The 17,202-nt window shown below is 44.3% G+C and overlaps 1 protein-coding gene across 4 annotated transcripts; it reads left to right on the top strand.

Moving 5' to 3' along the window:
• On the top strand, window positions 1–16,787 carry LOC117883271 (DNA-directed RNA polymerases I and III subunit RPAC2-like). Of its 4 annotated transcripts, none has more exons than XM_034782433.1 (6): window positions 1–70; window positions 1,420–1,534; window positions 13,126–13,223; window positions 14,077–14,153; window positions 15,275–15,357; window positions 16,599–16,787. In XM_034782433.1, exons 2-6 carry the CDS (start codon window positions 1,490–1,492, stop codon window positions 16,644–16,646), a joined length of 351 nt encoding a protein of 116 aa, XP_034638324.1. In that variant the 5' UTR covers window positions 1–70; window positions 1,420–1,489; the 3' UTR covers window positions 16,647–16,787. The 4 variants fall into 4 exon arrangements, with proteins under 4 accessions (XP_034638324.1, XP_034638325.1, XP_034638322.1 ...); XM_034782434.1 differs by having other exon boundaries at window positions 15,275–15,362; window positions 16,604–16,787; XM_034782431.1 differs by having other exon boundaries at window positions 15,272–15,357.
• The last annotated feature ends 415 nt before the right edge of the window (window positions 16,788–17,202 follow it).

Genomic DNA, 17,202 nt, shown 5'->3' with positions numbered 1-17,202 from the left:
GGAGAAGGAAGGGAATTCCTCCCAGGCAGCAATGGCTGAAGAGGTGGAGAGGAAGCCGGTGCTTGAGATGGTGAGTGTCTGAGAGGCCAGGGCTCCCTGGGTTTCCTGGTTCTGCTGTGCTTCCTGGCTGGATGCTAAGAGCATTAGGGAGGCAGGCTGGGGGGCTTAGGCTTGTGGCAGAAGAGCCACGTGGTGACCCACTATTTCCCGTATGTAGCCCACAGGGTGTGCTGTTCCCAAATCCCTCAGCTTCCGTGGGCCTGGGACTGCTTTCATGGGTGGCTCTGTTTTCTGCCTAGCTCGATCTTTATCTGGCTCCCATGGCTGGAATATCTGAGAGCCCACCTACGTTCCTGGATTCAGAGAGAAAAGGCGCGTTGTCTCTGTTCTGCAGATGGGGGCTGGGTCTGAGGCACTGGAGTGAGTGATGATTGCCCCAGGGAGCCTGTGGCAAAACTGGGACTTACACCCAGATCTGTGCTAAAATGCTGTTTTATTTGTGTCCCCCCAGCCTCCATACCCCAGTACTGCCACCCCCAACCCTTCAAACATGAGTTGAGCTCCTCCCCAAAATCATGAGATTTTAAAATCTAGAAAATGTGGGTTCTTTTTATTTTCTTTCTGGGTTTTGAGCCTTTTTTGAGGCTCACGTTTTCAAGCTTTCTCTACTGCCATGAGCACTAGAAACTTTACTTTTCTTTGGAAATGAAAACAGGTTCTCACAAAATCATGTGAATCTAGAAGCTGGGGCTTTAAGAAAAACACTTGTGATTCTAGACAGTTGGAAACGCTGTTCCCCCCCCTTCCCCACCTACTTAGTTGTCTCATCACCTGTTGTCTTTTCTTCTAGCCTGTAAGGCGCAGATCCCCAAAGCTATTTAGGCACCTAACTCCCATTGATCTCCCATTGGGAATTAGATGCCTAAATCCCTTTGATGAGCAGGGCCCGGATTGCCAGTCATACTATATTTGTACAGTACCTAGCACAATGGATCCTAGCTTGGTCAAAGCTAGGCACTACTGCAATTTAAATGTTCAGTAGTAATAAGATTTCAAGTCTCCTTCAGTGTAAGGCCACACTTTTGGTTTTGCTAGGACCTTTTGCCTCCACAGCCCACCGCTCTGTTAAAAAATAGCTAATCGTGCCCTGCAACTGAGGCCAGAAAGCAAGAGTATCCTTCAGAAGAAGATAAGATGTGGCATAGCTACAGAGCAGTAGAGGAGCCACCAACCTGTTACTGATCTTCAGCCAATCCCATTCAGAGTTTTCATCTCTCTACATTCAGCTTGAGCATCCATTACAATTAATGCTGCAAACTTCCTCTGTATAATTTAGTTCTAAGTATTGGCTGTTGGTAACAGCAGATATGTTGTTTATAATTAAAAACATTTTAAGAACATTTTATGCTTGATTTGCAGTGTGGTTTGGAGAAAGGGAGTCAAGAAGGATGTTAATAAATTGAAGAGCGTTCAGCGAAGAGCCATGTGAATGATTAAAGGATTAGAAAACCTGCCTTACAGTGATAGACACAAGGTGCTTGATCTTAACAAAGAGAAGGTTATTTAATAATGGGCTCTCCCATCTTGCATAGCAGTGAATTGGGCTCAGTGTTTTCCTGCAAGGGTTAATCAGACATCGGGGAAGTAATCTTTCTATCGGGGATTCACAGAAGCGGCAGGAGGTCCCCATCTCCAAAAATCCATAGGTCCTTGATGAATGTATAGGTCATAGGAGAGCTGCTGGAGACAGCTGCCATTGGCACAGAAGTCACTCCCTTCTGCCATCTCCACAGCCCTGCTTCCTGGCAGTGTGGCTTCTTCAGGAGTTGTGATGCCAGAGCTCCCCTGCTGCTCTCATTGTTTCACAGAACAGGCAGGGAACCAGGTCAGGCTGAACAGAGAGATGGTCAGTATGAAGTTGTATACTGGGTGAGGCCCTGGATTGGTTTTATTTGGGGTTAGGTAGTGCTATGGCAAACAGCCATTATTTGCCCCTTCACTTGCCCTCTCTTGAGATACAGAGCTTGAATCCAGTGGACCATCTATATGGCAGGTGGGCTATGCAGTCTAAGGGATGTCTGAGGAGGGATGGTGGTTAGAGCACCCGCCTAGGATTTGGGCAAACGAAGTTCAGTTCCCTGCTCTTTTACAGACTCCCTGTATAACCTTGGGCCAGTTGCTTAATCTCTCTGGACCACAATTCCCCATCTGTACAATAAGGATAATAGCACTGCCTTACTTCCCAGGGCGTTGGGAGCATAACTATATTAAAGACTGTAAGGTGCTCAGATGCTGCAGTGAGAGGTCTGTATAATGCCTGAGATAGATAGAAGGGGTAAGTACTAGGGCTGTCAAGTGATTAAAAAATTTAATTGCAATTAATTGCGCGATTAAAAAATTAATATAATACCGTTTATTTAAATATTTTTGGATGTTTTCTACATTTTCAAATATATTGATTTCAATTACAACACAGAATACAAAGTGTACATTCCTCCCTTTATATTTATTTTTTATTACAAGTATTTGCACTGTAAAAAGCAAAAGAAAAAAGGTATTTTTCAATTTGCCTAATACAAGTACTGTAATGCAATTCCTGTATCATGGAAGTTGAACTTACAAATGTAGAATTATGTAAAAAAAAAACCTGCATTCAAAAATAAAACAATGTAAAATTTTAGAGGCTGCAGGTCCACTCAGTCATACTTCTTGTTCAGCCCATCGCTAAGACGAACAAGTTTGTTTACATTTGCAGGAGATAATGTTTCTTGTTTACAATGTCACCTGAAAGTGAGAACAGGCGTTCACATGGCACTGTTGTAGCCGGCATTGCAAGATATTTACGTGCAGACGCACTAATGATTCGTATGTCCCTTCATGTTTCAACCACCGTTCGAGGGGACATGGATCTGTGCTGATGACGGGTTCTGCTCGATAACAATCCAAAACAATATGGACCGATGAATGTTCATTTTCATTATCTGAGTCAGATGCCACCAGCAGAAGGTTGTTTTTGGTTTTGGTGGTTCAGGTTCTGTAGTTTCCGCATCAGAGTGTTACTCTTTTAAGACTTCTGTTTAGCAGATCTGGCACGTAAATACCTTGCAATGCCGGCTACAAAAGTGCCAAGCAAATGCCTGTTCTCACTTTCGGATGACATTGTAAATAAGAAGAGGGCAGCATTATCTCCTGTAAATGTAAACAAACTTATTTGTCTGCTTGTGATTGGCTAAAAAAGAAGTAGGATTGAGTGGACTTGTAGGCTCTGAAGTTTTACATTGTTTTGTTTTTGAGTGCAGTTATGTAACAAAAAATGTACATTTGTAAGTTGCATTTTCACGACAGAGATTGCACTACAGTACTTGTATGAGGTGAATTGAAAAATACTGTTTCTTTTGTTTATCATTTTTACAGTGTAGATATTTATAACACTGCTCTACAGCCAAAATGCTTCTGAAATAAATGTAGTCAAACTTTACTAATTCTGGGCCACTGAGAATGAAAATGATGCTTAAAATTGTTGATTGGTTCTAGTTTTCAAGATATGCTATTGGGTCAGTATATACGACCCTTGACTTGGGAATGGCGGAGGATAAGTGAAGGGATCTCAATTTAAACCAGAAATGACTAAAATACATCTTTGACTGGATCTATGAATAAATCTATGACTGGGTTTGGACAGTACTTGCTTTTTAGGCAAAACAATGAATGATGCAATCTGAAGCTGGTATTGCATCATACATGATATGAATTGCATCATGTTATTCCTAGAAGTCATGGGTGATGCAATCATAACGAAGCTTACATCACTCTGCTGAACAAATTGCCCTATATCAGCTCTAGAAATCATACAGTGTCATACTCTCTTCTTTGTCAGTGTTTGATTTTGCAAAGGGACACATTTCTGTTTAGCCAAAGCGAGCAGAGATGCCTCATACTTGTGTGAACAGTGCAGATAACTTCTGCTATGTTTGTGGTGAAGTGACTTTTGCATCACAAAAGTGCAGTATAACCACAATGGTTAAGAAAGCCCATCACCTTTATTTTGGCTGCAAAATTGGAGATCAGGACAAGAGGTGGTCCCCACACATATGCTACAACACTTGTGCAACAAATCTTCACCAGTGGTTGAACAGGAAAAGGAAATCTATGCCTTTTGCAGTGCCAATGATTTGGAGAGAGCCAACAGATCATACCAGCAATTGTTACTTCTGCATGGTGCCTCCAGTTGGGAAAGGTGTGTCAAAGAAGAAAAAGTGGACTGTGCATTATCCAAACATTCCATCAACTATACACCCAGTACCCCACGGAGAAGGACTGCCGGTTCCTGATGCACCAGAATCATTCTCACTTGAGTCAGACGAGGAAGAGGATGAAACTTCTGGTCCTGAACCATCAATGTCACAGGACCCACATTTTCTCCCATCCTCCTCCTCTGAACCACACCTCATAACACAAGGTGAACTGAATGACCTTGTCAGGGATTTGGAACTACCCAAGAGTAAGGCAGAGCTGTTGGGCTCCAGGCTACAGCAGTGGAATCTCCTGGCAGGTGATGTTAGGGTTTCCATGTTCTGTGACTGTCAAAAGGATCTTGTCCCATTCTTCTTCATGGAAGGTGATCTTGTAGCCTGCAACAACAACGATGGTGTGATGGCAGCCCTCAACATGGTTCACGATCCAGATGAGTGGAGACTGTTCATTGATTCATCGAAGACGAGTCTTAAAGCTGTTTTACTGCATAATGGCAATGTTTTGCCATCAATTCCAGTTGGTCATGCAGTCCATATGAAGGAAATCTATGACAACATGAAACAACTTTTGAGGTGCATAAACTATGACCAACATCAGTGGCAGCTTTGTGGCGATTTGAAGGTTGTTGTTCTCTTGCTTGGTCTGCAGACTGGATACACAAAGTACTGCTGTTTTCTCTGCGAATGGGATAGTCGTGCAAGAGATTCCCACTACGTCAAGAAAGATTGGCCACTCTGACAGTCATTGGCGCCTGGGAGGAAAAGTGTTCAGCATCCACCACTTGTTGAATCAAGGAAGATTTTGGTACCACCCTTACACATCAAGGTGGGTCTGATGAAGGACTTTGTCAAGGCCATTGACAAAACACAAGCAGCTTTCAAGAACCTCCGTGGAAAATTTCCAAGGTTAAGTGAAGCTAAAGTAAAGGAAGGTGTCTTTGTTGGTCCTCAATAGTAATGCTGCTGTCTCTAAATGGGGAGCTAGACCTGCCAAAGAAGGAAGGTTATTTTGGCCTGCAATGTGTCCCTGGGATTAGCCAGCAGAATTAGAGTGTGAAGAAACAAATTCCCTTGTGAAACTTCTGCATTAGAAAAGCGTGGGGTCCTTGTGGAGCAAGAAGCTGGTGTCCTTCACAGTGGTGTGGAAAACAGAGAAAAATATGCATATCTCAAAAAAATATGAATGTAGGGACTGTGTGAACAAGCTGTTTCTAGACTGAACAGCTGGAGATTGGAAGCTGGAAGCAACAAGAAAATGATATGTCCTAATTAATGTGAATTACCTGTTCAGTCTCCCCATCCCAAATGTCAGGGTAATTACTTTATCTGTGACTGTTGTTGCTCAATCAGGACATCTACAGCTAGCCAGTGTCATACTGGTTGAGTTTGCCTCTACATTCACTTGCAGCCTCTGCATTTACTGAAGGAGCATAAGCTGAGCTTGTGTGGATAATGATCTCAGGAGAACACTCACTGCATTTCTGGGCCTGCTGCAAAGGGACTGTGGGTTTGTCTCTGCTGGGATTACTCTAGGGGACATCTCACACATACACTCGTACAGACAATTGGGGGATTCCTGTCATTATTTCAAGTACCTCCGTGGAAAATGTCCAAGGTTAAGTGAAGCTAAAGTAAAGGAAGGTGTCTTTGTTGGTTCTCAGATTTGTGAACTTCTTCGAGATGATGCATTTGACTATGCACTATGTGGCAAGGAAAAGATGACATGGAAAGCCTTCCAGTTAGTGGCAATACATTTTCTCGGAAACAACAAGGCAGACAACTACAGGTTGTTGGTGGAAAACCTCCTCAAGGCATACAAAAGCCTTGGTTGCAACATGTCACTAAAGATACATTTTTTGCACTCTCATCTAGATTTTTTTTCCACCGAACTGCGGAGCAGTGAGCGACGAGCACGGCGAGCGATTTCACCAGGACATTGCAACAATGGAGAAACGCTATCAGGGCAAATGGAGCCCATCAATGCTTGCAGACTATTGCTGGACAGTGACAAGAGATGCTCCATTTAATGAATACAAGAGACAAGCCAAGAAGCGCCGAGTAGACACTGAATAGGACTAAACTATGTACAGAATAGTTTTTTGCCTTTTGTTTCATAATAAATTTTATTTATATAACCCTTTTGCTGATTTTTAAAGTGTTACATAAACAGGACAGGTGAAATATTATCATGTAAAGCAACCATAAACACATGAAAAGACCTAGGTTTACAATTTATGATTAAAACTCTATCTGCACAATATACATAGACATAAAATGTAAAAACTTAAATATCTTAGAAACAGTAGCCAATCAGTTGTTTTAATTGTCATATTTGAATTCAGCACATCAAAATACATAATAAATAGCACATTTTATCTCTGAAGCAGACGACTTCTCAAAAATTGTAGACCAGTGTAATCAAAAATATACACGTTGATAACAGTTACACAGAATGCAATATAATGTACAAAATGTATAAAATGTACAAAAATCAAAATCTTAATAAAATACCAATTGAAATTTATTAAACAGTGCAATTAAAACTGCTATTAATTTCAATTAATTTTTTTAATTGCGAATATTTTTTTTTATTTAATCGCGTGCATTAACTCCGATTAATCGACAGCCCTAGTAAGTATTGATTCTGTAGTGGGCTTCCCTCCTCCCCAGGCAGCAGTGTGGGATGTTTGCACAGAGAATTCTTGAACCTAGGAACATAGCTGTTTTAGGTTGTTAGTCACAAGGTAATGGAGGATGTTTTTGAGTTCAGAGTTCACCCCTGATCTTTAGAGAAACATCAGTAGCTCTATCTAATGCTTGTCAGCACCACAGGATGTGATGCCACTTTATTTTGTATAACATATTTCATGGAGCTAAATGACACAGGTATGAAGTTAAAACCCAAGCCAACAGCGGAGGGAGGTAGAAATTGAGAGGAGACAAAAGTGGCATTTTCAGAAATGGACATAAGAGCAGAATACGGACCCTGGACTTCAGAAAAGCAGACTTTGACTCCCTCAGGGAACTGATGGGTAGGATCCCCTGGGAGACTAACATGAGGGGGAAAGGAGTCCAGGAAAGCTGGCTGTATTTTAAAGAATCCTTATTGAGGTTGCAGATACAAACCATCCTGATATGTAGAAAGAATAGTAAATATGGCAGGCGACCAGCTTGGCTTAACAGTGAAATCCTTGCTGATCTTAAACACAAAAATGAAGCTTACAAGAAGTGGAAGATTGGACAAATGACCAGGGAGGAGTATAAAAATATTGCTCAGGCATGCAGGAGTGAAATCAGGAAGGCCAAAACACACTTGGAGTTGCAGCTAGCAAGAGATGTTTAGAGTAACAAGAAGGGTTCCTTCAGGTATGTTAGCAACAAGAAGAAAGTCAAGGAAAGTGTGGGCACCTTACTGAATGAGGGAGGCAACCTAGTGACAGAGGATGTGGAAAAAGCTAATGTACTCAATGCTTTTTTTGCCTCTGTCTTCACGAACAAGGTCAGCTCCGAGACTGCTTTACTGGGCAGCACAACATGGGGAGGAGGTGACCAGCCCTCTGTGAAGAAAGAAGTGGTTCAGGACTAGTTAGAAAAACTGGATGAGCACAAATCCATGGGGCTGGATGCGCTGCATCTGAGGGTGCTACAGGAGTTGGCGGATGTGATTGCAGAGCCACTGGTCATTATCTTTGAAAACTCATGGTGACTGGGGGAGGTCCCAAATGACTGGAAAAAGGAGGATCCGGGGAACTACAGGCCAGTCAGCCTCACCTCAGTCCCTGGAAAAATCATGGAGCAGGTCCTCAAGGAATCAATTCTGAAGCACTTAGAGGAGAAGAAAGTGATCAGGAACAGTCAGCATGGATTCACCAAGGGCAAGTCATGCCTGACTAACCTAATTGCCTTCTATGAGGAGCTAACTGGGTCTGTGGATGAGGGGAAAGCACTGGATGTGTTATTCTTTGACTTTAGCAAAGCTTTTGATAGGGTCTCCCACAGTATTCTTGCTGGCAAGTTAAAGTATGGGCTGGATGAATGGACTATAAAGTGGATAGAAAGCTGGGTCGGTCCTGGGGCCGGTTTTAAATTAAATAAATAAATTAATGGAGATAGGATATCTCTTAGAACTGGAAGAGATCCTGAAAGGTCATCGAGTCCAGCCCCCTGCCTTCACTAGCAGGACCAAGTACTGATTTTGTCCCAGATCCCTAGGTGGCTCCCCTCAAGGACTGAACTCACAACGCTGGGTTTAGCAGGCCAATGCTCAAACCACTGAGCTATTCCTCCCCCCTAGATTTTGTTCAATATCTTCATTAATGATCTGGAGGATGGCGTGGACTGCATGCTCAGCAAGTTTGCAGATGACACTAAACTGGGAGGAGTGGTAGATACGCTGGAGGGTAGGGATAGGATACAGAAGGACCTAGACAAATTAGAGGATTGGGCCAAAAGAAACCTGATGAGGTTCAACAAGGACAAGTGCAGAGTCCTGCACTTAGGACGGAAGAATCCCATGCACTGCTACAGACTAGGGACTGAATGGCTAGGTAGCAGTTCTGCAGAAAAGAACCTAGGGGTTACAGTGGATGAGAAGCTGGATATGAGTCGACAGTGTGCCCTTGTTGTCAAGAAGGCTAACGGCATTTTGGGCTGTATAAGTAGGGGCATTGCCAGCAAATCGAGGGATGTGATCATTCCCCTCTATTCGGCGTTGGTGAGGCCTCATCTGGAGTACTGTGTCCAGTTTTGGGCCCCACACTACAAGAAGAATGTGGAAAAATTGGAAAGAGTCCAGCCGAGGGCAACAAAAATGATTAGGGGCCTGGAGCACATGACTTATGAGGATGATTGCCCCCAAATACTTGAACTGTTTTACAGTCTCCAGCTCTAGTCCACTGACAGTGATATGTGAGCTGATCCCATCACATTTGTTTGTCATCAGCTTAGACAGCCCAGATTCAACAGAGGAGGATGACTTTCCAATAGTACGTGAAGAAGTGGAGACAGCTGTGAAATCACTCAAGAATGGAAAGGCTACAGGTATTGACAACAACCCAGCCGAATTGATGAAATTCAGAGGAGAAATAGTAATAGATGTACTCACCAAGCTCTGCAAGAGGATCTGGCAGACCGGTGAGTGGCCCTCCACGTGGACACAGTCACTCTGCCAAAGAAAGGCAACCTGCAATTGTGTCAAAATTATCGGACCATAAGTTTAATTAGCCATCCCAGCAAAGTGATGTTGAAAGTCATATTGAACAGATTGAAGCCACAAGCTGAGAATATCATTGCTGAAGAACAGGCTGGCTTTCGTGCTGGAAGAAGTACCACAGAATAGATTTTCAACCTTCATGTTCTATGTGAGAAGTACTTACAACACCAGCAGGACATCTGCCACGTCTTTGTTGACTTCGAGAAGGTATTTGACAGAGTATGGCACTTCCGAAGCTCTCTGGGCAACTATGAAGAAGTACAATGTTGGTTGTAAGTTTATTCTTACCATTAAACAACTATATGCCAAGGCCAGTAGTGCAGTTCTCATCAATGTCACAATAGGAGAGTGGTTTCGCACCAAGGCTGCCTTCTTTCACCCACACTGTTCAACATCTACTTGGAGCGCGTAATGACTGATGCCCTAGAAGATCACATATGCACAGTCAGCACTGGGGGGCGAACAATCTGAAATCTTCGGTTTGCTGATGACATTGATGGCCTGGCAGGCAGCGAAGATGAACTTGCCAACCTTGTGAAATGATTGGATGAAACCTCCACAAAATATGACATGGAAATCAGTGCAGAGAAAACCAAATTGATGATTTAAAAATTACCTGCTTACAAAACTAGACCTAAAAATACAGAAGTGTCACAGCACACTTGTTACTGAAAAATTGCTGACTTTCTCATTTATACCATATAATTATAAAATGAATCAATTGGAATATAAATATTGTACTTACATTTCAGTGTATAGTATATAGAGCAGTATAAACAAGTCATTTCAGTTTGTACTGACTTTGCTAGTGTTTTTTATGTAGCCTGTTGTAAAAGTTAAAAGTCCAGTAAGTGGCGCAGCAGGGCCTGGGGCTAAGGCAGGCTCCCTGGCTCTGCGCGGTCCCAGAAGTGGCCGCCAGCTCTCCTGCTGGCTACTGCTGCTCATTGTTGATGGGAGAGACCTCTCCCATCAGCATAACATGGCTACAAATTGGAAAGAGTCCAGCGGAGGGCAACAAAAATGATTAGGGGTCTGGAGCACATGACTTATGAGGAGAGGCTGAGGGAACTGGGATTGTTTAGTCTCCAGAAGAGAAGAATGAGGGGGGATTTGATAGCAGCCTTCAACTACCTGAAGGGGGGTTCCAAAGAGGATGGAGCTCGGCTGTTCTCAGTGGTAGCAGATGACAGAACAAGGAGCAATGGTCTCAAGTTGCAGTGGGGGAGGTCCAGGTTGGATATCAGGAAAAACTATTTCACTAGGAGGGTGGTGAAACACTGGAATGCGTTACCTAGGGAGGTGGTGGAGTCTCCTTCCTTGGAGGTTTTTAAGGCCCGGCTTGACAAAGCCCTGGCTGGGATGATTTAGCTGGGAATTGGTCCTGCTTTGAGCAGGGGGTTGGACTAGATGACCTCTTGAAGTCCCTTCCAACTCTGATATTCTATGATTCTATGATTCTACACAAGCGCTCTAACAGCGGCACAGCTGTATTGGTGCAGCGGTGCTGCTGTACGCTTGTAAGTATACACTTGGCCTGACTCCTCACAACAAACTTTCTCCTTTAGGAAGCTTTTCCTGCTGTCTCACCTCATTGCTTATTTCTTTTTATTTCATCCCATTATTCCTAGATATTCTCCTTTTTCTCCCCACAATGGATCCCAACTGGTATCCCTACGACTCCTCCAGCAACAATAGATGCTGGGACTATTTCCCCCTTCTCTGGAGTGAAAAAAAGCAGAGTCTTGGTTACACTCTAGGTGCCAGTTTCCACAGACTCACAGTTATTTAATCTTTGTATTACTGACCTTGGCACAAAAAGTGGGAATGTGCTAATAAAATTTGCGGATGAGACAAAGCTGGGGAGGTATTGCCAATACAGAGAGGGACTGGGATATCATACAGGAAGATCTGGATGACCTTGTAAACTGGAAAAATAGTAATAGGATGAAATTTAATAGTGAAAAGTGCAAGGTTGTGCTTTTAGGGATTAATAACAAGAATTCTTGTTATAAACTGGGGACACATCAGTTGGAAGTATCAGAGGAGGAGAAGGACCTTGGAGTATTGGTTGATCACAGGATAACTATGAGCCGCCTGTGTGATATGGCTGTGAAAAAAGCTAATGCGGTCTTGGGATGCATCAGGCGAGGTATTTCCAGTAGAGATAAGGAGGTGTTAGTACCATTATACAAGGCACTGGTTAGATCTCATTTGGAATATTGTGTGCAGTTCTGGTCTCCCATGTTTAAGAAGGATGAATTCAAACTGGAACAGGTACAGAGAAGGGCTACTAGGATGATCCGAGGAATGGAAAACCTGTCTTATGAAAGGAGACTCAAAGAGCTTGGCTTGTTTAACCCAACCAAAAGAAGGCTGAGGTGAGATATGATTGCTCTCTATAAATATATCAGAGGGATAAATATCAGGGAGTGAGAGGAATTATTTAAGCTCAGTACCAATGTTGATACAAGAACAAATGGATATAAACTGGCCATCAGGAAGTTTAGACTTGAAATTAGGCAAAGGTTCCTAACCATCAGAGGAGCGAAGTTCTGGAATAGCCTTACAAGGGGAGCAGTGGAGGCAAAAGGCATATCTGGCTTCAAGACTAAGCTTGATAAATTTATAGAAGGGATACGATGGGATAGCCTAATTTTGGCAATTAATTGATCTTTGACTATTAGTGGTAAATATGCCCAATGGTCTGTGATGGGACACTAGACAGGGTGGGATCTGAGTTACTACAGAGAATTCTTTCCTGGGTGTCTGGCTGATGAGTCTTGCCCATATTTGGGGTCAGGAAGGAATTTTCCTCCAGGGCAGATTGGCAGAGGGCCTGGGGTTTTTTCGCCTTTCTTTGCAGCGTGGGGCACAGGTCACTTGCTGGAGGATTCTCTGCACCTTGAAGTCTTTAAACCACAAGTTGAGGACTTCAATAGCTCAGACATAGGGCAGGGGCTTGTTACAGGAGTGGGTGGGTGAGATTCTGTGGCCTGCATTATGCAGGAGGTCAGACTAGAAGATCATAATGGTCCCTTCTCACCTTAAAGTCTATGAGTCTATTGTTGGGTCTGGAATGTGACTCCCGGTGAATGAGATCCAAGAACGGCTTGGTATTAAAGGTCGTTGAGGGTGGGATCCTGTACTCATGCTCCCAAAATTCCCTTTGAATGCTGGGACCTTTGGGTATGCAAGGAATGGAAGGATCAGAACCTAAGATAACACTAACCCTTTGACTGTGCATATAATAATAATTCCCAGCTTTTTTATCGTGCAGTATATCTAGCCTTCATCTGTCTGGCAGCCTAGAAATCCCTGGGTTCTAAGAGGAAGGCTCTGGCTTTATATTTTTTTTCACACCAGATTTATGTGGTAGGCCCATACTCCAGCTGTGGCGTTTCTCCAAAAACAAGCTCTTGGCAAATCTCAACCACTGTTTTCTAACTCAGTGATGAACATAGATGAACAATGATGAACATAGTTGTCCAGGTCTATGCTTACAGTCATACCATGGGTGGGTGAACCTGTTGCTGACACCAGTCATCAAAAGTGAGTCATTTTTCTAGTTTAGGCCTGGCCTTAATTACTTCAGGAGGAGTTTAATTAGTCTGGATATATAACCATATTCTTGTGCTCCTCTTGCTTTCCTGTCTCTGGCAGGTCCAGGCAGATGGGACAGATGGAAACTGCGTCACATTTGTGTTACATGACGAGGACCACACATTTGGCAACTCCCTCCGTTACATGATCATGAAAAAGTAAGTGGAGTCCCTGTGATAACTGGTACCACCTCAGGGCTATGTTTGCTGTCCCTAGACTTCTGATCTAGCACATCTGGCACTTCTGAAGCCAGATGAATATTGCAAATGTCCATACTTGAGTTCTTTAAACAAATGTACTTTGACTGCATCTCTGCCCCTTTGGGAACAAGTTTACTGTCAGGCCTGAGAGTGGAAACAGCCAGTGTTCAAGTGAGTATTAGAGAATCTTATTTTGAACTTGCAAACACAAATATTCGCACTGGGAGCCTGATTCGTATGCTCATGCAGTCAAAAGAATAGTATCTCCTGACTTACATGACCCTATCCAAACTATCCAGTAGTGAATATTTATGAGGAACTTCTTGTCATGAGTTCCAGCTCTAGAAGTATTCAGGAAGAGGGCTTTTCATTTGATAATTTCAAAGACAAATTGTGATAGTCTTGTAAGCTGCTCATGATAAATCGCCATCAGCAAACCAGTGCTGTAACCGTTAGGCCATGCTTTCTTTCAGCTGCTAAAGCCAGGGCAATCACTTGACTGGTCTCAAGTTTGGGTCTGGGCAGGCGTGAAATCCATCCACAACATAGAAAAGGCAGGGGATGTTTATCTTGTTCCATACCCTGCCCACTTTAGGATCCAGCCCACCCCACAGAAGCACACCTTTTCCTCTGCACGCTTTTCTCAGAGAGCTGTGGGTGATGGGAAGTGATTGCTTTTGAAACACATGAGACCAAGATGCATCGCAGGTCTGCTTGCTTCAGAGGCTTCCTAAACATGAGTGTCTCTGTAGTTGGCTTTCTGCTGATTCTGAGAGCCCACCTGTGCTTCCTGCTTCTGTTTCTCCTGTAGCTCTGAAGTGGAGTTTTGTGGTTACAGCATCACCCACCCATCTGAAAGCAAAATCAACTTCCGGATCCAGACCAGAGGTAGGAATGCAGCTGGGCTTCCCTGGTCAGCTGTCCCTTGCCATGTCAGGCCCTGAAACCATGGATCTGCCAGCCCATGAAGTCTTTCTCCCTCCCTCTGTGTGTCGTTGGTTCCAGCATTCTACAGGGCAGTTGCAATCACCATCCATGATCAGTGCAGCTTGAGTAGCAATGATAGAGCTGGTCTCCATCATCCCCCACTGCAGAGCCCAGACGTGGCCTCTGTAGTAATCAGCAAGCCTGGGGAGTTGTGGTCCCAAAGCCTCACTCAGTCCTGGGCATCCACCTAGCATCACCCCCTAGTTCGCTCCCGGGTGCCCCCTCCAAGTTAGATCTTCACACAAAACTTGTTACATTACACACTAAACAACAGATCAAGTCTGTTACACTGCTTAATGGGCAGATATTGCTAATTCCTGGGGTGAATAGCACCGCAAGTGCTCTATGCAGCAGGGTGCCCTCCAGGTGCCATACTCTGAATTCCCCCCATCCTATCCTGATGTCCACACCAAAGGGCAGCCTGCAGGACTCGCCTGGGATTGTATCTGCCATTGCAAGAGCAAGGCTGATGAGCGGCTCCATTTCCATACCTACCTCACAATTTTCCCTCTGAATAGTTTGTAGAACCCAGCCAGAGCCTCTAATTTGGTTCCCAGCTCACAGGTCCCCTCTCCTGTAGGCCTTGAGTGTTGGTTGCGTAGAAGAGCAGAGCCACTGGAAATGGCCAAGTTGTGCTACATGACTTTTTAATTTTTTGAAAAATTACTGCAAAGTGCTGGATTGCTAGCCCGGGAGAGTGGAGCCCGATGTCTGTCCACAGCACAAACTGCAGGGCAAGCTTCCCCTACGCTGTCCCCTGCCAAAGGGCTTCAGCCTGGACTTGGGGCTCTGAGACACCATTTCAAGCCTCCATTCAGTCCTTGTATGATCTTCTCAGACTGCTGATGGGAGTGGGAGGGAGCATGACGCGGCTGCTGGCCTAAGATCCTCACCTCATCACAGGGGCTGCCAAAGAGGTGTATGATGGTTGGTCACTACTGAGCTGGGTTAGGAGGGGAAGGGCCCCATGTCCAATACTGGAGCCAGCCATGCTTTCTGTGAATGCTTCTCCTTTTCTGAAGGGGGGATCCTGGCCATTGAGCCATTCCGGAGAGGACTGACAGAACTGGTGGACGTCTGCCAGCACGTGCTTAGCAAGTTTGAGGTGAGGTAACTGCTTCATGGTAGAATGACTCTGGGCTCCTCCTCTCTGTGGTCTGTGAAGGAGAGAAATAGCTGGCTGCATTGATTGAATGACAGAGGCACTAACATGTCCATGGCTGCAGATGTTAACCGATCCCCCCCTCGCTCTTCTTGCAAGATCTGCACATATTTGGAGGCAGCCAGTTGTAGTAGTTAGAGAAGTAGAACTGGGAGTCAGCAGACTTGGGCGCTCTGACACTGAATCACTGTGAGACCTTGGAGAAGTCACTTCACCTCTGTGTGACTCGGTTTCCCCATCTCTAAAATGACACTTCGCCTGCCTCTGAAAGGGAGGTTCTGAGAAGCAAGTAGTGTTTGTAGAGTGCTTTGGGATCCTCAGATGAAAGTTGCTGTACAAGTTAAATGCAAAATATTGCTATTTCACCCTGTTCGTTACATTTTACTGCAGTGTAAAGTGAAGCGCAGAGAATGCACAAATCTGCATTCCTCATCCAAGGGGTTTCCCCATCATCTTGGAAGAAGTGTTTTTTTCTACCATACCGGGGGGATAGGATTTGGAAAGCCACCAGAGGCTCAGTAATCCTGTTTGTGGCAGAGAGCAGCTAGTGCATCATAGAGACAATTTGGTGTGGTAGGGATGTAAGAATGCCAGTGTGAAGGGTGGTTTGGGTGTAAGTGGTGCATATGGAACCTGGATGCAGCAGGGCTACGAGAATAAGTTTGGGATCAATCAGCAATAAGCTGGTGTAATAATCTGCTCCCCCCAACCCTAATGAATGTGGACCTGTGCTCTTTGAAGGAAGGGCCTGATGCAGTGGCAGTGACCTCAGTGTGGTCAAAAATGGGCCCTGAATTTGTTCTCTTTCAAACATGCTGCTGTAATCCGTAAAGCATCTGTGTCAATAGGCAGGCTGATCTCGGGGCTACTCCTGGGGGCGCTGCCTCACCTCCCTTACAGTGATCCAAGGCTGTGATCAGAAATAAAATGCAACCATTTCTCAGAGCACCTAAAGCTCATGAGTTTCCTTCCCCACCCTTCGGTCCTCCTAGACCCTCCAGCCTTTTCAAGCAGGAGCCTCAGTCACATTAAAATGTTGCACTTTTCTTGTCTTACTCTGCCCGGGACAGTATGTTCAGAACCAGAGAGCCTCTCAAAGCTCCTCAGGTGTGGGCATGGGCCTGGCTGTGTTTTAATTAATCAAACATACAGCATTGACATTGGTCATTTGATCTCATTTGCAGGCGAGCGTAAAGGAATACAAGGCCCAAAGAGAGGCGGAAATGGACTAGCCCCTGCAGCTGCTGGAGTACGGAATGGACATGTATATATTGTTCATTTATGTTTAATGCCCCTGTTGAAAGAGGTTTTATTTTTTTATGACAAACTTGAAGCAAACTGTGTAATTTCTCTAATAAATGCTGTAAGGTTCAGTCCTGCTTGCCTTTCACTACATTCAGACCTGCCACTGAGCCAGAAAAAGAAAGGGGTTTCCCAAAATTTTCTCAGGTCAGCAGTCCCCACTACACTTCCATTCTCACCCTTAGAAATCTCCACAACCTCAAATTCACTTCAGGATCTGAGTCTGCACAAATCCCCCAGATCAAAGCACCTCCAACCCTCTGCAGTGTTTGAAATCTGATGCTAATTTTTCATCTTTCATCCCATTTCTCTAAACTTCTTACATTTCCACACTTCTTCCACTTTTGGGGTGCCTTGATGACTTCCACCTAACCTTTTACCCACCCCTTGGGAGAAACTGAATATGACTTCGTGGTGTTGGAAGGGTAGCTGCAAAGACCAGAGTAATAAGAGCATTAAGATTTCATCAGTCCAATGAATGTGCAG

The sequence above is a fragment of the Trachemys scripta genome, chromosome 9 (assembly GCF_013100865.1).
Source record: "Trachemys scripta elegans isolate TJP31775 chromosome 9, CAS_Tse_1.0, whole genome shotgun sequence".
Classification (NCBI taxonomy): domain Eukaryota; kingdom Metazoa; phylum Chordata; order Testudines; family Emydidae; genus Trachemys; species Trachemys scripta.
The sequence above is the reverse complement of the archived record's forward strand: the minus strand, read 5'-3'. Positions and strand labels throughout refer to the sequence as shown.